General features: G+C 45.1%; 1 protein-coding gene across 2 annotated transcripts; it reads right to left on the reverse strand.

Annotated features, from left to right (window-relative positions):
- Positions 1 to 3,660: 3,660 nt before the first annotated feature.
- Positions 3,661 to 20,198, reverse strand: stard15 (StAR-related lipid transfer (START) domain containing 15). Of its 2 annotated transcripts, none has more exons than XM_038700233.1 (6): positions 19,870 to 20,198; positions 7,134 to 7,302; positions 6,875 to 6,978; positions 5,080 to 5,197; positions 4,295 to 4,347; positions 3,661 to 4,205 (listed from the first exon to the last, which is right to left on the reverse strand). In XM_038700233.1, exons 1-6 carry the CDS (start codon positions 20,014 to 20,016, stop codon positions 3,996 to 3,998), a joined length of 801 nt encoding a protein of 266 aa, XP_038556161.1. In that variant the 5' UTR covers positions 20,017 to 20,198; the 3' UTR covers positions 3,661 to 3,995. The 2 variants fall into 2 exon arrangements, with proteins under 2 accessions (XP_038556161.1, XP_038556162.1); XM_038700234.1 differs by having other exon boundaries at positions 7,155 to 7,302; positions 19,870 to 20,192.
- Positions 20,199 to 21,701: the final 1,503 nt, after the last annotated feature.

Here is a 21,701-nt window from a genome sequence, read left to right on the forward strand (position 1 = left end):
TGAGCCTCTAGGTCTGGAAAATGAAGACGTTTGAAATGCAGTTTTAGGGTTTAGAGAGGAGCTGGCCAAAGTTTTCTGTTTTTGTTAAAGGGCAAAAAAAGGCACTTTGTGATTTGGATGAACTCAGCTTCACTGACGAGGACGCAGGTTATGATGTGCACGAAAGGAGGAGGCAAACAAAGAGTACCGACTAAAGGAAGATCCTTATCAGAGACGCACTGAAACTCGCCACACATTTCAGTCAGGTCACAGACCTGTAACTCGTTTGAACCTTCTGCATTTTGGTGACAGCTGAAAATACGAAACTAAGGCCCAATCCCAATGTCCCCCCTGAGCCCTGAACCCTCACAGACTTTACTGACGTCACTTGGAAAGTGACTGAGTTTGAGAGACTGCAGGGGCTCAAAATGCTGAAACAGGTTGCAAACTTTTTATTTTCTGTGCCTGATATAAAGTCCTGCAGGCTCTCGGCCTGCAGAGTGGAGGAGAGAGAAATGTCAATATATATTTGTTAATAATCATTAATGCACTATTGTTGGTCAAACAGCCTCATTAAGCAAAAACTAAAATAAACTGTTGAATAAAGTCTAAAGAATAAAGAGGGGGCCAGGCTGGGGCCAGTTGTTTTGTCAGAGGGGCCCATTCAATCCGGGACAAAAGAGACAGAGGCGATGTTCAAGCTTTCAAAATGTCTTGTTTAGTGTAGCCTATGATGTCATGTTTTAGTAACTTCTTCTCAGTAATTTAGTTATAGCTTTATTAAATTACAGTATACTGAATCCCAGATTGTATTTTATATCCCACTATAACTTTTGCTTGGAAACAAACTTCTCCAGATTCACCACTGTTGTTAGTCCTGATGTGAAGTACACACAAAATGAAATACTTGCCATCACCTGTGCTTTATAAAGGGGGATACATATTTAGGCAGACTGCATGTCCAGCCTGGTAGGACCAGTAGGCTGCTGTTAACGCTTTGTGTGTATGAAAAGTTTAAATGCTTTGCATTATTAAATTGTTGTGATAATAATTTACCCTTTAAGGAGGGGGACTTCCAGAGGGGGAATTTCCACCTGTCCATGCCATGGAAACATGGATTACAAGGACAAAATATTGTGTACAGTGCTGCATTCAGTTTAACGTACATTTCGTCTAAAGGAAGATATATTACTATGATCACTGCAGACCAGCGCTGTTCAATTACAGATTCAATTGGGCCGGATTTTAAAACCAGGACACGGAGATGGCCGGACTTTTTCTCTGGAGTTGGGATCATTAGGATTTTATTGACACACTTGTGTTGGTAATCCTTATTGGTTCAGTTCTTTATCGATGCTCTTATCAATCCTATTTATTACTAAATAATTGCATATATTATTAAAAAAAATATTTTTTATTAACTAAATGTTTCTAGAGCAGCAACAGGATTTACAACAGTCACTAATAGCTCACAGGAAACAAATCTAACATGTCAGTAAAATAAATCAACATAGTGAGTGAAGTTCAGAAAGAATGAACAGCTCAGTCCCTCCTGTCCTCCTGCTGCTGCTGCTGGTAGAGAGGAGGGTCTGTCTGTTTCCACCAGCTGAGTATAATGTGTCAGATTTTAATGTAAGTGGCAAACTAAGCTGAACAGTTACTAAAGACAGAGAGCTTCCACTTTAGCTTGTTTGTCACAATAAGCTGAACTAGCGCTCTGTTTGTGTAAAACCAAAGCCTTGATTGGCGGTGATCAGTACAGCGCATGTGAAACTCAACCATGATGATGAGGAAACGATGGAGTTCACTCTTTAGCGACTTCCATTCACTAAACATGTAGTTTACTTCTGTTGTTATATCTATTAGATTATGTGCTGGGCCACATGGAGGTCACTTTGGGCGGATGTGGCCCGCGGCCGCCAATTCAATGAAGCTGCTGTAGACTTTTTGTTCCGTGGGGGGTCCAAGTCCCCCCCCCTAAACCGCCACAGCCTCGCACACTTGAGGATTTGACAGTAGGACGACCCTGAGCCCTCACGGACTTCCCGGGAACGCGCCTCAAAGTCTGTGAGTCTGTGAGGGGGGACGGTGGGATTGGGCCTAAGAACACACGGCTACACCTGAGCTCCGCCCCCACAGGTGTTCTTATGTCACCCGATCAGACTCTGAGGACTCTAAGGCTGCGTTCAGGCTGCAGCCAGAGTGACTCAGATCTGCTGTGTTTCTAACAGGTCACATGGACCCTGATCTGTTCCAGGTCAGAGTGGAGCCACTTTCACATGTGGTCCGAATCAGATCCAGGTCCGATTGTTTGTCTAAAGCGACCGGCGTCACAGTTCTGGTCTAGACGGAGCCGCGGGGAACGAAACAGCTCCGCAAAAGCCAGAATTCAACGCGTGTCTCTCTTTCTCCTCGTCCTCGCCATCAGCTGCTCACAGCTTCACTTCCTCCCACCTGAGATCCAGCTGGTCTCCAGCTCTCTGCTGAGTCGCCTGTCTGAGCAGAAGCAGCAGAGAGAGAGAGGAGTGGGGCAGAAGTGCAAACAGTCATGAACGTAAAGAGAAGGACAGAAAGTTGGGAACATTTGTCATGAATCAGGAGGGAACCAGGAGGGTTAGCAGGTAGGAGCTAACCGGAGCCGTGTTCACTCCTGTCACTTTCAGGCCGTGAACAGTTCACGCGCTGATATTTAAACTGTAATGTGAGCCGTCAGTCAAAGAAATCAGATCTGGGCAACAGTGTTGTAGCACTCGAGACCGGACTTTTTGATGGTCTTGGTCTCATCTTGGACTCGACCGCATTTGTACTCTAGATCATAACTTTGGGAATATCAATAAATTTATTTTGCGTTGTCTGATTTATTTGTAAACATCCCAACTTTGACTGGAACGTGTTGCATCAAATGCAACCAATAACCTTTTAACGACTGACCCCCCCTCCCCGCGATGCTTACGTTGATTTCAGCTCTTCGTGTTTGTATGTGGGTTTGAGACGTACCTGTGATCTCGTTCCACATTTTATTGTGTTCCCACCTTGCTGTCGTGCACGCCGTCGAGACCGAGTCTGAGCGATGCCAAAAAAAATCTATTTTTCATTGCACCTCTCGACCTGTAAGCATGTAAATGATCCTTAACCAAAAGGTAAAATAAGCCGGCTCGTTGTGTTTAGGGGATCAGGTTTGAGCACGAGTCCACCCTCTGCTATCGATTCACATTTGTCGACAAGGCAGCACAAATCGTCAGAACACCGGATCCTCCTCGTCAGTTCAAAGCCACGACAACCGATAAACAGTAAGTACGTGTGGATTCATTAAAGGTCACACCTCCGCAGCGATCGGTTATTTTCACCCAGTGATTTCATTAAATGATGTATTTACTAGTGTTGTAGTACTCAAGACCGGTCTTGCGATGCAATACAGGGAACTGGTCTCGCCCTCGACTGCTCTCAGCCCCTAAAAGTCTTGGTCTAGTCTCGGTCTCGATAAACTCTGGTCTTGGTCTTGACTACAACACTAGTGTTCACATGTTACTGGGCTGCGATGTCTCGTCGTAGCACCGCTGCACCACGAGAGAAAATCTTTAGGTTTTAAAGTGTCACAGAAGGAATCCCTGTGGTTTTCTAACATTGCACAGATTAATTATTGATCAACGAATCAGGAAATAATCGTCAGCTGCAGACATATTCCACTGTATGTTCTTTTTATTGATGCAAAAGAGAATACAATTTAGAAAAAAGTCAAAAATAACCTTGTTAGAACATGCTGTTTAGTGAGCAGATCGCCTGAGAACACCTGCGAGGATGTGCAGAGGCTTTCATCATCAGCCGAACCAACTGAAGCTGGAAAAACCCGTTTAACACTGAACGTTACAGACAGACGTGCTGATGGGAAATAAAGCTGACAGGTCATCGGAGAAGGTCAAACGTGATCAGATAGAAACAGTCCGGCTCTCATCAGCGTGACCAACAAACAGGAAATCAGACAGGAGGAGCGTCGCCGTGTCAGTCTGTCGGGAGGTCTAAGTCTCTTCGTCGCTGTGGCGCGTCTCCTCGCTCAGGCCGCTCTCGTCGATGTTCTCCAGAGAGTCGGCTCGCTGCAGCGTCAGCTCCGACACGCTGACGCAGGGCAGCGTGTTCTGCTCCGGGAACATCCACGGCTTCAGGTTCGGGTTGTGCTTCCTCTTCCACTCCGGATACTTCAGGGACGCCTTGTAGATCTTCCTCATCGCCTGACAGGAAGCAGAGAGACGGCGTTTAACGTGATGAAGGGACGGCCGGATGCTTCAGGTGTGTCAGATTTACAGAAGAATGATTTTACCTTTGGCGCCACAAACTGGGAGACTCTGTTCACCACCCACTTAGGTAACGAACCTGCAGACAGAGAGGACAGGAAGGATGGAAGCTTCAGGAAAAGTGGGAGAATGTTTTGTGGACACATTATCGTCCCGTCCTCACTTCTTTAAAGGCCACTTTAAAGGTTAAAGCTTCACGTTTGGTTCAGTCAGAACAATCCGAAACATCAAATCACAATTTCCACAAACATGGACTTTTGTGTCGGAGCAGTTTTTAAACTTTACTTTATTACTTTTGACAGAAACACGGTCATCAGGTGAGACGAAATGTTTGACACTGTCTAAGACTGGAAATTTTAAAAGCGGTCCCAGGGTCCTTCAAAGGCTTCAGCTCAGCCGAAGCCAAGCTACTTTTAAAGAGGTTTAAGCTCCTTCGCTCACTCGGGAGTCCCGTCTGTCGGCCTTCAGTTCATTTCATGTTAGCTGTATTTATCAGACCCGGTCCTTCACCTCAAGTACTTTTACAATTGTTGTCTCAGTTAGAGGTATCTGAAGAAATCGTGTTTCTCTGAGTTGTTGAAACAAATCTAAACCTTTGTTGGAGGACTTGATACTAAAAGTAGTATTACCCATACACCCCAAGTTTAAAGGGGTAGTACTTCTTGGGTCGAGCTTTTTGGTCCTCACAAAGCTGTTGGACCCTGTAAGTACTGCAGACCCCCCCCCCCCCACACACGACTTTTCTCTTCATTCTGTCGCTGCAGGACCTGATGTTTAGTCTTGACGGCGTGTCTCCTGCGTGCAGTCTCACCTTTGGGGTCCACCTGGGTCAGGTAGTACAGGGTGGAGCAGTTGGCTCCGTTGGACTGGATCAGGTATCCGGTCAGTAGGGACACGGCTCGGACGTAGTCCTTCTTAGGGGGATGTTGCTGAGGAGACACGCAGAGAAGAGAACACTGATTCATTTGCAGTTTACAGTGCAGACGGACAGACGTGTCTTTAAATCAGAGGTTTCCGACCTTTTTTCTGGGTCTCTGGACCCAATTTTAGGTCTGATATTGTTGACGCTTTAGGTCAGTCGTCCCCAGGTCAACGTTTTAAACCTCTGCATCCTGTCAGAGTCGTGTTTCGTCTCTTCAGACAGCTTTTCTGCAGCAGGACAGACAGAACTTTTCAGATCTTCTATCGGTTCTGGTTCTGGTCTCACAGACTGTACTGTGGGCCGACATATCGCTGTGTGGCTGTAACCTTGTAAAACATAATGCCAGGAAGTTCCTCTGACTACACGTTTGACCGTGCGTCTTTACTTTGGTGTTTACTGTGTTTCTTGCTCATTTTTATTGCGTTCTGATTAAAAGTCTAGCATCAGCCTTAAGGGCCCAGGGTCCCACAGCACCCCCTTTGGGAAGTAACAGGATGGTTTCACACCAAAAGGCCCGGCTCCTGAATTTAACACACCTGCTCCCCATTCACACCTGAGATCTAACGAGTCACATGACCCCGGGGAGGGAAAATGGCTGATGGGGCCCAGCTTGGACATTTTCACTTAGGGGTGTCCTCACTGTTGTTACCAGCGGTTTAGACATTAACGGCTGTGTGATGTGTTATTTTGAGGGGACAGCAGATTTACACTGTTATACAAGCTGTAGGGTTGCAGTACTCGAGACGGGTCTTGGTCTTAAGACCACTTTTTGATGGTCTCGGTCTCGTCTCGGTCTCGACCGCCTTTGTACTTGGTCTTGTCTCGGACATTGAGGACTCGGGATTTTATTTCAAGACCAGTCAAGACCATAACTTTGGGAAAATCAATAAATTGCTTTTGCATTGTCTGATTTGTTAACATCCTGACTTTGATTGGATGTAAAACATATCGCTTCAAATGCAACCAATAACCCTAATTAACGACTGCCCCCCCTCCCTGCGATGCTGACGTTGACTTCAGCTCTTAGTGTTTGTATGTGGGTGTTTTAATGGGAATGTGGATCTTTCAGATCACTTTGAGAGGCACCTATGATCTTGTTCCATATTTTATTGCGTGACATGCAATGCAGGGAACTGGTCTCGCACTCGACTGCTTTCGGCCCCTAAAAGTCTTGGTCTTGTCTCGGTCTCGATAAACTCTGGTCTTGGTCTTGACTTGGTCTCGGTTTGCTGTACACTCAGTACTTTACATTGTAGCAAACAGTCATTTCTTCAGTGTCGTCACATGAAAGTCACATATTTAGATGTGAGGGGTGGACTCACTTTGTGAGATACTGCACATGCTGCAGTACTTTCATGTACTGTTGACGCAGTTTTTTAACTTTCACGCGACGCTGCGTTACAGTTTCTTCTCCAGTGACAGAGAAATCAAATAATCATGAGGCAGCTCACTTGGTCCTGACGCCAGGTTTGACCCCGGCTAGTCGACATGTTTGTAGGTACTGGTTCAACAGCCACCAAACCAGGAGGGGAAGACCACCCTTCGAGACGGACCAGAGAAAGTTTGTTACCTCAGAAGGTTACAAACTCTGTCTGGGTAAATGAGACAGGTTAACCATCTCCTTTACGTCCCAGCGGGACAGAAGAGACTCGCAGACGGATGTAAATATAACTGTGATGCTCACCGGGTGTTTGACGGAGTAGTTGATGATCAGGTAGTCGTTGCCGAGAGGAAGCCAAGATCTCATCGTCACAAAGTCTCTGTTCTTCAGAGGGCTCGGGCATTTCCCTTCAAACCAAACACACACACATTAAAACCAAGCGAGGACGGAAACACATCAGAACGTTACAGACGCTAAAGACTGCAACGACGGATCCAACTGACTGAAAAACTGACTGAGAAGTGCTTTAATGCAAACTGGGCCAGCTGTTCACATCACACACTCAAACCACTGACGAACTGACAGGAGTAATATCCGATGTCGGCGTTGGCGGTCAGCCTGCCGATGTCGTACGTGTCGATCATGTTGGTGTCCCACTTCCTGCGGTAGTTGGTGTCATGGAGGACGTCGTACAGCGTCTCCGCCGTCACGTCCTTACACACTATCCTCATCTGAGACACAAACAGAGAGAAGAAACTGTCAAAACTGTTCCAGGCCTTTCACCTGCATGGTCTCCATCAGCCGGGAAATGTGAATTTTCCATGATTCTCAGCACTTTAAGGACTTTTCCTCCAAGTTGGTTTAAAGGCTCAGCTTGAAAAGTCCGTATCACACGACTTAAAGCAGCAGTTATCATCATATTGGGTTCAGTCAGCTACCCCATCAGATAATCTCAGCATGAGATCCAGTGATATTTTATAAATTGGCATGGCTCTCTCTCTCTAAATGTAGGCTATTGGGGTTGTGCAATATGTCATTGTGCAAGGGCTGCGCTACTCTTATTGTGGGAATTGCAGCCGACAGGGTTGTTCTGTACTATATGCAGTAGGTACCTGTCTGATGTACGAGAGCATGTGTCGTGTTGCATGAGAGTTTGTGTTGAGGGAGGTTTATTTTCTGTACTTTCTGTTGTCTTTGTAAAGCTGCAGAACAGACAGAGTCCAAAACAAATTTCCCTTGTGGACAATAAAGTATATCTTATCTCTGTAAATGTGAAAAAGGATAATTGTTTTTAAATGCAGTATCAGCAGGCTCCCTCAGCTGAGAGAACACTTCAATTTCAATTTCAGACATTATTGTGTTTGTGGTGCCGCAGTAACAACACAGTATATAAATTAGTGTTTGGTGTTGTGGTAGTCTTTGTTGTAACAGAGCTTCCTGGCAGTAAATCTGGAAAGCCTGATTCTGTCTCTTTTAAATGGGGCCACATTTGTAAGGAACATGTGGGATGGCCAGCAGAGCTGAGTATGTCGGCTGCACCCATGAAAAACTTGCCAAATCTTCTCTGAGAAGCCAAAAATTTTTCTTTCTTTTCTTTGCCGTTTCTATTGACTCTTGCTTTTAGCTTCTGGTAACCCCGGGGGTTTATCAGGGACTACCTCCAGAATTTGGGAGTGGAGAGGATGGAAAGGCCTGCCAGCAGTCCTGAACCCCTCGCTGTCCAGCATGAGGAGGAGGTTCCATGCTGCTGAGGCTGTTGTTTGGTTCTTCTACTGACGTTCCTGTTTGTTAAATGGATAAATTGTTTAATGGCCAATATGTCTCGTTTCTTCTTTCTTAAAATCATTGAATCCACCAAACAAGAGTCAAAAGCAAAGAAAAGATTTCTGGCTTTTCAGAGAAGATTTTGGCAAGTTTGTCATGGGTGCAGCCGACATACTGAGCTCTGCTGCTCATCCCACATGTTCCTTAGTAATGTGGCCCCAAAGAGACAGAATCAGGTTTTCCTATGGTGTAAGATTTACTGCCAAGAAGCTCTGTTACAACAAAAAAAATACTCTACCACACAAAACACAAATTTCCTTGCTTGTTTTCACTGCACATGTGAGGAGGCAGAGAGGATTTAATGTCTGAGCTGTTGAGCTGCAGATGATTTTTGTGGAGCGTTAAATCAGCTGGATGGTGTTTCTGAGAGTCACTGAGGAGAAACATCTGAGGCACGCAGAGGATTCGGAGTTATAAATGAAGCCGTGTAGGATGTGTTGTGTAATATCTGAAGCTCCAGGTCTGACAGACGCAGTGAAGCCTGGTGGTTCAGAGCTGAGGGTGCTGTTTATAACTCTCAATAAGCTCTATACTTCCAAATCTTTTCCTATTTTGTGCTCTTTACTAGAGAAAAATAACTAAATATCAGATGTGGTGTAAGCAGCATTTGACCTCTGTCCTCCCTCCGCTGATTGCTTTAGATAAAAGCACTATATAAACGAAGCCATCCACCATTCAGCCCTTAACATCGCCTTTATTTATTGGTCTTTATTTATTTATTATTCTTTTTTTGGGCGAACAAGCAGACAGTCAACTACACAAGAAATACGCAGTGATTACCCACCAAATGAAAGACAATGTACAGATACTGAAGTAAAAACAACAAGAACAAAAGACCCTGCAGACACGTCATTCCACACCTGTCCACCAGAGGTCCTGACAGTCACATGACCCTGTTCCTCACACACCTGCTGCCCGTTCTCTCACCAACTCACACCTGGAGCTTTATATTGTCCTTTAGTCGCCTGTTCTGTTGTCATTTTAGCTCAGAACGCTGGATCGAAAACTACAGTTCTACTGCTGGAGCAGCGGCTGTCATTTTGAAACGGAGTAGCCACTACAGTGTGAATGTGGCCTTGAATGGTTTTCTGTCTACCTGTCCAGGTGTACTACCCCGCCTCTCTCTGGACAGCAAAGCTGCACTTTCCCTGCTCAGATCTTATCAGGCAGTCTGGGATTTCAGTCAACCTTCAGGTCAGCAGAGAACCAGCAGCAACACTCCCCTGACAACATATCCCATGAGTCTTAGCAAGGAAGCACTATGGAAACCACATCTTGTTTAATGAGAAGTGGGTCTGCATATCTGACACTGTCCGACTCCGGTTCAAAGACCTCCATCACTGAAAGGCTTCATCCTGTACAGCCCAGCCCACCGTGGCGTTCCACAGGGCGCCATTTTAGGTCCTCTATTGTTTTCTGTTCACATGCTTTCTTTCTCTTAGGGACATTATTTTATAACATCACTGTAGTGGCAACTTTAAAAACTTCTTTTGCCAGTATCGCAAGATATAAAGACTTTCCAAAAAAGGCCAAAACTGTATAATCCAGTGAGGCAAGGAGACAGATGAAAGATGGAAAAATATCTGATGTTTTATTTAACAAAAAAAGACAACAATTACAAAATAAACGTCTCCAGGCAGAGTCCTAAATATGTGTTCTATCAAACTTACTTAGACACAGGTAACAACTTCAAAATTTCCTGTTACTATCCACAATGCGACGGTCAGAAAACTGTTGCTCCATGACCTGCTTGGCTGACCTTTTTACCTCATCATCTCACCTAATTATTCAACTAACTCAAGTGAGTATTTTTAGTAAATTGTACTTGTCAGAGTAGTTTTAATGCACCATACTTTTACTTGAGTACAGTTCTGCTTCTCTACCCGCCTCTGAACATCACACCATCTTTAATCACCTCTGTCCATAAATGAAGCGCTGTTTGATTCTGACCTCAGTCTGATGCTGACGCTGAGAAGGCTGTACAGTATTTCTGTCTCCACTTAAATAATATATCCTACATTTGATCGGGGAGTAAGTTATCCCTCCATCCCTACATCCTTTACCTTATGCCGTTTGGACTTCTGTAACTCCGGCTATTCTCAACCTTCAAGTTCCTCAAATTTGTACCCAAGTACTTTTGCCAGCGAATGCAAACTACAGTAGAAGTTTTCTGCCGTTCATAATGTTCTGACAACGCGGCAGAGACGAGCAGGTTTCTACCACGTGTTTGTTTCTTTAGAGGTCTTGCTAACAGACAGACGGACAGGTGGAAAACAGACCTTGCCCCCTCGCCGTCAGAGTTTCGGACGTCATGTGAGATGGCTGCCTTTATTGTAGGACGTCACTTTTTTCCACTGCTGTAATCTTCCCGGAGCGTCGGGCTCGACTGAGCTGCAGTCATCAGATATTGTGAGGGTCACCGGTGTAAAACGCTCCGTGTAACTCAATCAGCACGACTCTGCTGCTGCGTTAATCATTCATAAAGTCCTGAGCTTCATGTCTTTGTCTGTCCGTCGCTCACCGGCAGCCTCTACATCCACTCCCTCCTCAGCCCGGCTCGTTTCTCTGTGAAATGTTTCCGTAAGAACGACAAGGCTGCGACCTGCAGCTAGCACCGAGTTTACGTCACAAGTTGTTCGAGTCAGGCCTATTTTATTACTTTATATAATTCATTATCAAAACACAAGCTGAAAGATTTTGATACTGAGGGGTAAAGACCGAATAAACTGTTTTCCATCTGCTTCAGTCAGACAGAACAGGGACTGACACTTTTAGCCTAGCTTAGCACAGAGACTGGAAGCAGGGGCAAACTGCTAGCTTAGTTTCTCTAAAAGAGAAAACTAATTCCCAGTGTGTCTGGTTTACATGTTATGTCTTGTTTTCTAACCAGCTCGTGAGCAGTCCATCCTGTAGTCTGATTCGACAGCAGAGTTCAGACAGATCTAATCAACACCTCCGCTCTGCGTTCAGGAGAAGCTGTGTTCAGTCACTGCACCCGTCAACTAATAGCTCCAATGCTAAATGCTGTTAAAACCACAATGTCTCCTTCCTAACATTTCTAGTTCTGCACCTGTTCAATAAACAACATACAACGACTCCTGTACCAGCAGTGTTGGGCGTAACTACAGTATTACATACCGTAAAACTAGCCCGGGCTTTTATTTGCAAAAATTGACCCTGCCATATACCTGCCTTTAATTCCTTTTGCACAAAACTGAAACTACTATGAAACAGTTTCTTCAAACAGAATAATAGAATTATCAAATAATATCAAATACACGTCATTCATTTGATCTAGATCCGACAGACGGCTTATTCGCTTTTATTTTCAAGTAACACCACGACAACAACACGGTGCAGGATGAGAGAAGTTAGCAGACAGAGAGCGATCGACTTCACATGACAGGATTCATTTTTATGAAAAGCTGTTTTGATTCTTTTGATCATTCAGACTTAACAAGCGCTTCAAAGGTAACGAGAGTCTGCACTTTTTTTTCCTTTCCTCTCTTGTACCAGGCAGGTTACAGCGGTAAATTTGGGGCTCGTTGTTTCTGTTAAATGAAGTGAACGACTGAATTGTGGAGAATCTAACTGATCTAACGATGTGCAGCGTGTCCACACTGACACACTGATATTATGTTCGATCTAAGCAGCTGTGCATCCAGAGAACTTCTATAAAAACCAGACCAACCTGTGTTTATTAGTCCAAATGTGTTCCCACAGCAGGACAGGAAACGGGATAGGTGGTTATTTGGGACTCAGCTCTTAATTAAAGTTTTACGGTATTACAGTTACTAATCCAAGTAACGCTGCGTGACCAGATCGCATTTAGGGTTAGGGAACTACTAATGGCTGACTAGCAGCTGGCTAAATGTTAGTAATTTATACCTGTTGCAATACAAACTAATACCCGCTGAATAAGTGGTGCTGTAGCTTATTGGCTGTGTGGTTAACTGGGGGGCATCCTTGGGCAAGATACCAGAATTGCCCCTGCTGGCTGCTCCGCCAGTGATGTGCAGATGTAGTGTAAAAGCGCTTTGAGTGGTCGAAAAGAATAGAAAGGCGCTTTACGTAACTGAACTCAGTGCTACATGCTAAACAAGTGCGTGTAACAGGTTTGTAAAGTGAAAAAGCCCAAAGTCGAGCCCAAAGGGAGTTCCCATCTCCCACAGAAAGCTCTGCTCTGAACTGAAAACAGCTCGTTTGTAGTCCGGCCTTCCCTTCCTTGTGACGTCACAAGTAAATACGTGTCATAACGCTCGCCAAGCGGCTACTTCGACACGCCCTCAGAAACAGCGAGCTGCAGCACACAGCTCTCCTCTCCCTTCCAAACACTAGCTACCCTCCAGGCAGTCAGTGGACAGAAAGTTGTTCCTGTGATGTAGAGACAGAGCTCAGTTAAAACTTTATGGATACAGATTAATAACTCACCGCTCTGAAACTCTCGCTCCAGTCCGTGTTGCCGAGCTGGTCGGCAACACGTACGGCTGAACCCGAGCTGTTTACCGGCTTCTCGCTGACCCGCCCTTCTCTGCTTCTGATTGGCTAGTAGTCCTTAACTAGGAACTGAGCATGTGCAACTCCCAACAAAGATCATTTAGAGACAAGATGTATCACTCCATAGCTAAAACGAAGCCTTCAACACAGGGTGGAAAGAGGAGCTGCAGCAACGTGCAGTATGACAAAAATATAACCATGTAAACCTGCTCTGGTACAACCTCTAAATAAGATGATTAACCTGAAAATGAGCAGAATACCGCCTCTTTAAACTCCAAATATGTGGTTGATTTCTCAAGATGGAGCGGATTTAAAAATTCACTACAACATTTTCGGACTTTTTCGCCCGCTAACGGGTCCGGCCGCCATCGAGTCCGCTGCTGTTCCAATTTCTGAATGACGGACTGCGTGTTCCCGTTCCTGGGAGTTTGTACTTCTGAGCCAAACTTGCCAAGTCCGAGCTTTAAAGTACAGAAGTTCGAACTTGCCAAACTCAGTATTGAGAAACAGCTATACTCTGCTTTCTGGTCTCTGTTCCCCTAAATGGGACCATAATTTAATAAAATGAACATCATGCTGTGTTGAAGAAGACTTGAAACTAGCGACTGAGACCAGAAACTCATCAGGAAAGTGTTTACTGAGGGAATAAACCAGCTGACAAGTAGAAACATTTTCTCACAGACTTCTATACAATCACACTTCTTTCTGCAGCCTTGCTGTTTAAACGTCTCTTTTCTTGCTCTGTTGTGCTCCTTGTTTACATTTATTTATTAGCCATTTGTTTTATCGCTCAGTCTAAGTTACCTTTATTGTCTGCTGCCATGTTCCAGTGTCTCAATAAAAACTCTCTCTGATTCATCAGCTTTGAGTGATTATTGGGGTTGAAAATGAATTTTTAACACATCTTGTCTGGTGGAGCAAGGTTAGCAGTTTCCCCCTGCGTCTGGTCATTGTGCTAAGCTAGGCTAACCATGGGCACACAGAGATGAAACTGACATCCATCTTCTTATCTGTGTACCTTCCAAAGTGTCAGGTGCGTTACATTTTTCTCCTCTTCTGGGTTCAGCCTGAGATGCTGTCAGCTCCAGAGAAACTTTAATTATTCATGTGAGAAGAAGCGCCTCGCTGCTCCGGAGAGACTTCCTGAATTATTAAACATTAGCCATCATCACCGTCCTCATCATCAGCTCTGCTTTTGTCTGTGTGTGTTGTTCAGTTACATACACACCGACTTCCTGTGTTTAACTTCCTGTGGACGGCCTCAGGTCAAACCCTCTCTAACCCGAAGGCGCCGCCGATCAGTCATGAATAACAGATTATCTCCTCCTTTCTGCAGTAATTACACCTCTGAACCAAGCAGGAACCTCCAGGTCTGAAAAGTGAAGCCTTAAACCTGCGACCTCTCTAGCGGCCAGCAGGGGGCGCCTTAAACCTGCGTCCTCTCTAGCGGCCAGCAGGGGGCGACTTAAACCTGCGTCCTCTCTAGCAGCCAGCAGGGGGCGACTTAAACCTGCGTCCTCTCTAGCAGCCAGCAGGGGGCGACTTAAACCTGCGTCCTCTCTAGCAGCCAGCAGGCGGCGACTCCACCGACTGCAGAAAGAAGTGTGATTGTATAGAAGTCTGTGAGAAAATGTTTCTACTTGTCAGCTGATTTATTCCCTCAGTAAACACTTTCCTGATGAGTTTCTGGTCTCAGTCGCTAGTTTCAAGTCTTCTTCAACACAGCATGATGTTCATTTAGTAAATTATGGTCCCATTTAGAGGAACAGAGACCAGGAAGCAGGGGAGGCTTTAGGGCGGGGCTACAAGCTGATTGACAAGTATCCGCTGCTCTGTGCACATTTAACCAGCGCCGCTGAAAAAGCTCATCAGGAGTCGGCTGCTCATTTTTCAGGAAGTACGTTTTGTTTTTAGCCTGTTTTTCGCTAGCTAAAATTAGCATCCCAGCTAATATTAGAGCTAACGTGAATTACAGAAACACCTTGCTAACCAAGCTAGCTAGCTCCGCCCTCTCGTCCAAATATGGTCACGTCTGTTTCCAAAAATTTAAGATGGCAGCGGTCAAAACATCTTTAGTTTCTTTAGTTCAAAGATGAATCACTTGGTGCATCGCCGGGACCTAAAGGTCTAAAGCCAAACGTACATTTCTGGATCCTTCCAACCCGTTCTCACTCCCAAGTCTTCACATATGTGCGCATGGTCAACACCCGCTGGTGTCAGTTTGTAACGCACGGGGGGAAACCCTGTAGCGTAAATTTTTAACGCTGAAGGTAGGTGTAGGATGTTTAAGAGAAAAGTCAGAGTAAGGAGGAGGCCAGTTGGCCAGAAACTGCACTTTCACTCAGGAGACTGGTGTTTTATTTATTTATGGTGTTTTGTGTGAAACAAAAAGGTAACACTGAATGTTTTGAAGTGGTTTTGGTACTCAAACCTAATCAAATTCAAAACGTTAACACCTAGTTTAATTTTAAAACTTTAACCAGACGTTGCATATGTGGTGATCTGTAGCTAAGTTGAAAGGATGTTGCATAGTTTTTGTCGCCAACTTGACCACGGAGCCGTACGCGTAGAAAGAAACGGCGCTAAAAGGGTAACAAGGATGTTAAAAAGCGATGGGAAGTTGTCCATCCACCTGCCAGGGTCCAAACCTGTCTGGGCTACAGAACCACAGTGGTTTATGGAGACACTTTGAGGGTCTGATCACTAGTTTCAGTCCTACTGGTCTTTCAGGTGAAGCAGAACATGTTGTACGTAGAGTTCCTACATTACGCTGAAAGACTCGTGTTGATGGACTTTTTAATTTATTTGTTTCTGACCCTCTTCCTCTCCTATTTTCTGATATCTTGAGTTTGTATTTTGTCTCACAGACACACGAGAGATTAGCTGAACGCCGGCGTCCCGCCCACCGTTTATGTGAGAGAATGAGCTGTCGTGTGATTGGTTGCAACTCGTCCTCATGGATTATTATGATGAGTTTGGAAAGGGTGTAAAGACTTCACGGAACAGTTATTTATCGATTAATATGAATCTACACTGGCTTCCCATTTCTCACCGGATCACATACAAAATCCTGGTCCTTACCTACAAAGCCATTCACCACCTGGCCCCTTCATACCTCACTGTCCTCTCCCCCTACCAACCCTCACGGTCCCTCAGATCCACCTCAGCCGGTCTCCTCTACGTCCCCAAGTCCAAGCTCCGCAGTTTTGGGGACAGAGCCTTTTTCCAGGGCAGCTCCCAGGTTCTGGAACTCCCTTCCCCATGAAATCCACACCTCCGAGTCCCTCACCATTTTCCAGTCCCGCCATATGTTTCTTTTTCTGCTCTGTCTAAAGTGACTTTGAGTTCGTGAAAAGTGCTATACAAATTCAATTTATTATTATTATTATTATTATTATGCTTTTGTAAATGATGATTTGATGTGAGTAAAACCTGAATAAAAACTTGCTCCGTTGTTTTACTTCATACATTTCTGTCTGTGTTCCTGATTGATCATGAGCCTGCTGTGATCTGACATCTTTCCTGATAAAAAGGAATTTTCTAACCTCCACATGATTATATAAGCCATCAGAAGTCTTGGCTGCAACTATTCACAGTCCAGGTTCTTCTGAAAAAGAAAATGTGCAATACATCTATAACTTAAGCTGATGAGAGGCGGAATCGTGGAAGAGTCCACAGCTGGTTGTTGTTGTTGTGCGTCTGCAGTTTCTTCAGCTTGTGACCAGACGTTGGCCAGTGTGTCGTCAAACGTCTCATCTTTCTCGACTCTTAAGTCGACGTTCAGACTGTGACCCAGATCTGACGTGTTCATGAATCCAGGTCACCCAGAGTCCACCAACCTAAATGACAATATAGGTCATCGATCCATGTCTGCCAAACTGACACACATGAGCGTTTCCCGTCAGCACCTTAACGCCTTGATGCCGATTGCTGCGAATTCGCATCACACCGCTTCCATTCAGACTCTGGCCCAGGTGACGTTTCTATTCCCGCAATGCCTGTTTGTGCATATTTGATATGCACCTAGGAACCTTTCGCAAGCTGTCGTTATCCCTGTTGTCGTTAATTGTCATCACAGTGGAATTTAATCTCGTCTATGTTCTATAGACATTAATATCATCTCCACTTAATTTAGCCTCAGCTTGAAAGCAAATGACAACAGAAATATTACTTTTTTTAATTGTAAATAAATTCAGGCATCAAGGGGTTAACTATGTTACATAAGTCACATGACAGTAATCACATGGTTAATCTTGTGAAACGGTCACTGTTTGGTCAGATTTAGGCCTTTTTCGGACTTTCTGTCTCTTTATAATACGTCACCAGACTTCCTCCTTTGCTCCCGTCACACAGGTCGATTCTGACGTCAGAGCGGTGGTTCCCCACTTTTTGGTGTAAGCTACCCCCACAGTCCTGTCAAGTGAACTTACGTTCCCCTTCATCAATCACACCTATCATGTACACTATTTATTATATAAAAGTGGATGTTGTTTGTTTTTTTCATACAATTTAAGTGTCAGTGTTAAGGTTGGTTTGGTCAGCTACCAAATGAAGTTGATGTTCCAACCATTTAACTTTCGGCCAATCATTTTTAGTGCTGCAACAAATTAATCTTTTTATTGTCGATTTTTTTTTTTTTTAAGTCCACAATGACATCTTCAAATGTCACAGCCCAAAGTTTACTGTCATAGAGGAGTAAAGAAACCCCAAAACTAGTTACATTTGTTAAAAATTTCACAAACCAATCATCAAAATAGTGGGCGATTACTTGACTAATCTATTCATCGATTGTTAGCAATTTAGTTAAAGCTTTTACACTGAAAAAAGATCTAAGACTTTCTTTAGCTACACAAAAGGCCTGTTTCTCTCAAATATTGTTCACAAATCTGTCAAAAATCTGTGTTATGAGCACTTTGCCGAGACAATCCATCCAGCTCACAGGTGTGACGTATCAAGATGCTGATCAGACAACAAAAAGTCAACATTTAAACAGTAAATATTGCCAAAATATGGACATTTGCCTGGAATATTTGGAAAATATTGAATGGTAACTGTTGTATATTAGTTTATTTTCATCAAATTTACAGTTACAATCTCATTCCATTCCTGGTCGATTCCAACAGGTTTGAATCAGTAGATTTATATCAGCCCACAAAGTGTCTCCACCTGCAGCAGCTGCAGAGCAACAGGTCGCTGCCTGGTGAGGCGTGTTGCGTCACCTGCTGAAGGCGAGTCCGGCTCCTGAGGCTCTGTGGCTGCTGAACGCTGCACTCTGCTCACCAGCTGCTCTCTGATGAGTCTGGCTGCTGTTTGACGCTGAGCAGCTATAGATAGATACGGCAGCTTTTATTCTGAAAACAGCTTCCTGCTGCTGCTGGGTGCCCTGAAAACTCACAATGTGTTATAGATGTGGACACGGCCGCTGAGAGACTGAGCCGTCGGTGATGATGCAAACTGATGATCAGCAAGAAGGAGGTCTCTGCTGAAGTGAACTGGTCTCTGTTCAGGTCTCAGTCTCTGCTGGAGCATCAAGTTTCTGCCGTTACGTTTTCCTTTCCGCTCTGAATTTTTCAGAACGCAGACACTGAGCGGTGGTTTGTCTTTCTTCTGCAGGAGGTCACTGGGCCACTGAGAGCAGAGGGCCACAGAGAGCAGAGGGCCACTGAGCCACAGGCTGAGAGCAGAGGGCCACAGGCTGAGAGCAGAGGGCCACAGGGCCACTGAGAGCAGAGGGCCACAGAGAGCAGAGGGCCACTGAGCCACAGGCTGAGAGCAGAGGGCCACAGGCTGAGAGCAGAGGGCCACAGGGCCACAGAGAGCAGAGGGCCACTGAGAGCAGAGGGCCACAGGCTGAGAGCAGAGGGCCACTGAGCCACAGGCTGAGAGCAGAGGGCCACAGGGCCACTGAGAGCAGAGGGCCACTGAGAGCAGAGGGCCACAGGGCCACTGAGAGCAGAGGGCCACTGGGCCACTGAGAGCAGAGGGCCACAGGCTGAGAGCAGAGGGCCACTGAGAGCAGAGGGCCACTGAGAGCAGAGGGCCACAGGCTGAGAGCAGAGGGCCACAGGCTGAGAGCAGAGGGCCACTGAGCCACAGGCTGAGAGCAGAGGGCCACAGGCTGAGAGCAGAGGGCCACAGGGCCACTGTGCTACAGAAATAAACTTTGTTCTGAATGAAACCGACGTCTCCTTCCATGATTGATTCTCTCACTGCATCCGTTTATTAAACCAAACATTTAAACAGGTGATTTTCTGCACATTGACTAACTGTTCTAGGATCAGCTGACTCCGTGTTCCTGTTTCACAGCGTCAACACTTTGTTCTTCACTTCCTCCGGCTCTGAACGTTTCCTCGCAGCATCAGCAGATGGAAACAGGCCGAACCGGTTCCCTGACTGAACGTCAGAATACCAGCTGACCGGTTTCTCAAAACATCCCACAGATCAATATATCTGTCGCTCCGTGATCACATGTTCCCTCCGTCTGTTACTGACTTTATTAAAGTGTTCCAGCTGATTATTGATCCTGAGCCGTCTCCATGACAACAGAACAAACTCCATCAAACACTAGATGCTGGTTGAAAGCTCCAGAAAAAGCCAGTAAGTGGAGCTTAGGTTAATATTTAAGAGGGAGTTTATTTATTTGTTGTGCTTCATGTTTCATCTCTGCAGGATCAATAATGTGTCCTGCAGTTTAACAGCTTTAACATTATATTTCATGATCAATTAATCTGATTGGATTATTGTCTTAAGAAGTTAATAAAATATAATAAGTTAGGCTCCAGTGAGAAGATCTGGAATGTTTTAGTCACAATAATGTGAAGAAACTCTTGAGAGCTGCTGCTGCTGATCGGCCTGACTTCACCCAGACTGCTGGAGACTAGTTTAAAACCTCGTATCTCCAGAATGCCACCTGGAGTGAATGGAGTCGTCCTTTACCCTGAATCCTCGTATGTCCCTGCTGGATGTGGAGGACTCACCTTGAGCTTCTGGACGCTCCGGCTCTCCTCCTCGCGGCACCACACCGTCACCCCGCCCTTGTTGTAGCGGCTGATCCAGCCCTCGGAGCTCAGACACTGGTCTTTGAACGAGGAGAAGTCCGAGTCGTCCGGGATCTGCACCGGCATCTCAAACGGTTCAAAAAAACTAAACCAGAAAACAAGTGGAAATTAAAAAAAAGAGCAGGTCCGGAGTTCACATCGGTCTGAGCTCCTCGCGCTACCTGGGTCTTCCGGTCCACCTGGGTCTGCCGGTCCACCTGGGTCTGCTGGTGGAGCTCAACTGCAGTCCGACACGGAGAAGACAGGAGAGCAGCAGAGGGATGCCAGCAGCGGGTTTTATTGGCTCACTGCTTCCTCCTGCCTCCCTGGTCTCTGCAGAGATGGGACACAAACTAAGAGCTCTCACTCTGCCGCAGCTTTCAGCGCTCAAACAAACAAACCGAGCTTTTTCTCCTTGAAAAGTAGCAAAGTGCAACCTCTCATCGCTTTAATGGGTTTCTAATGTGGCAGAAAATACAGCCTACATCAGAGACGGGACAGAAACTAACACACCTCACTCTGCCGCAACTTTCTTTACTCAAATGAAGAAGCAATGTGCAACCTCTCTGTTTGCTTTCAGCGGTATTTACAGCACAAACAGCCAACATCAGAGATGCAACGACGAAGATGAGTCCTGCACTTATTTCCATCGTTGTTGCCGTCAAACACTTTCAACAACTGACTGAAGAAATATGAGAAACTTTTGGAAAATGTAATAGTTAGATTTTCACGTTATTGTTTGTAATTTTACACGTTTTTTAAAAAATATTATGTTCAGTGTTCATTTAATATCACAGTTAACGTGAACTACAGATGCACCTTGCTAACAAGCTAGATAGCGCCACCCTCACGTCCAGATATGGTCACGTCTGGTTGCAAATAAACAAGATGGCGACGGCCAAAATGTCAAACCAGAGGCTTCAAAATGGCGGCCCAGAACCCAACAGGGGAGTACACTGCGGCTACGTCTGTTTCTTTTATATTACATTTACATTTAGCTGACGCTTTTTTCCAAAGCGACTTACAATTGCTATACATGTCAGAGGTCGCACGCCTCTTTAGCAACTAGCCTAACCTGTCTCAGATTTGAGTTTTTCTCGGTCGTTTTGAGTTGTTCCAAAGCAAACAAAAGAACTAAACATGAGAAAACCAAAGCATTTGTAATAGTGAAACTTTTCTGTGACAGACGTGTATGCATGTGTTAAGATGTTAACAGAGTGATTCATCTTCTCGATAGACCATCTGTGGTAACAGGTTGTTTCTGAAGAACGCTGCCTTCATGTGCTTCTGTAATTTGTTCGTGATCAACTGTCACATTTCCTTTCTAATAAATTGATCACCACGTGAGTGACTGAGTTCTTCTATGATGGAAAACATCTGAAGCAGTTCTGATTGAAAGCTCTAGGTTGTGACTCCATAGCTGAGCGTTGGGATTCCAGACAGCCCCTGAACGCAGCAGGAACTGATACCTGTTATTCAGGTAAGGCAGTGGGTTGAGTCAGACTGACGGTCAACAGATCAGGTATCAGCAGCTTTTAGTTTCCATCACTGTAACTCTGTAATGGAGAAGAAGAAGAAGAAGAAGAAGAAGAAGAAGAAGAAGAAGAAAGGAAGCTTCCAGAAACAAACTGGGGGAGACGTTCAAACTAAAACAGGTTCAGTGAAACCTTCATGATCGCGCTCGCATGAGACTTCAGTTTAACTCCTTACATCTTATCTTAAGTAGCATTAACGGTAAATTCAGCTCCCAATTATAGACGTGACGTCCCCCG

Source organism: Micropterus salmoides, unplaced genomic scaffold, assembly GCF_014851395.1.
Source record: "Micropterus salmoides isolate LMB-PRFRI ecotype aquatic unplaced genomic scaffold, ASM1485139v1 Ms_hic_scaffold_5, whole genome shotgun sequence".
In the NCBI taxonomy this organism is placed as follows: Eukaryota; Metazoa; Chordata; class Actinopteri; order Centrarchiformes; family Centrarchidae; genus Micropterus; species Micropterus salmoides.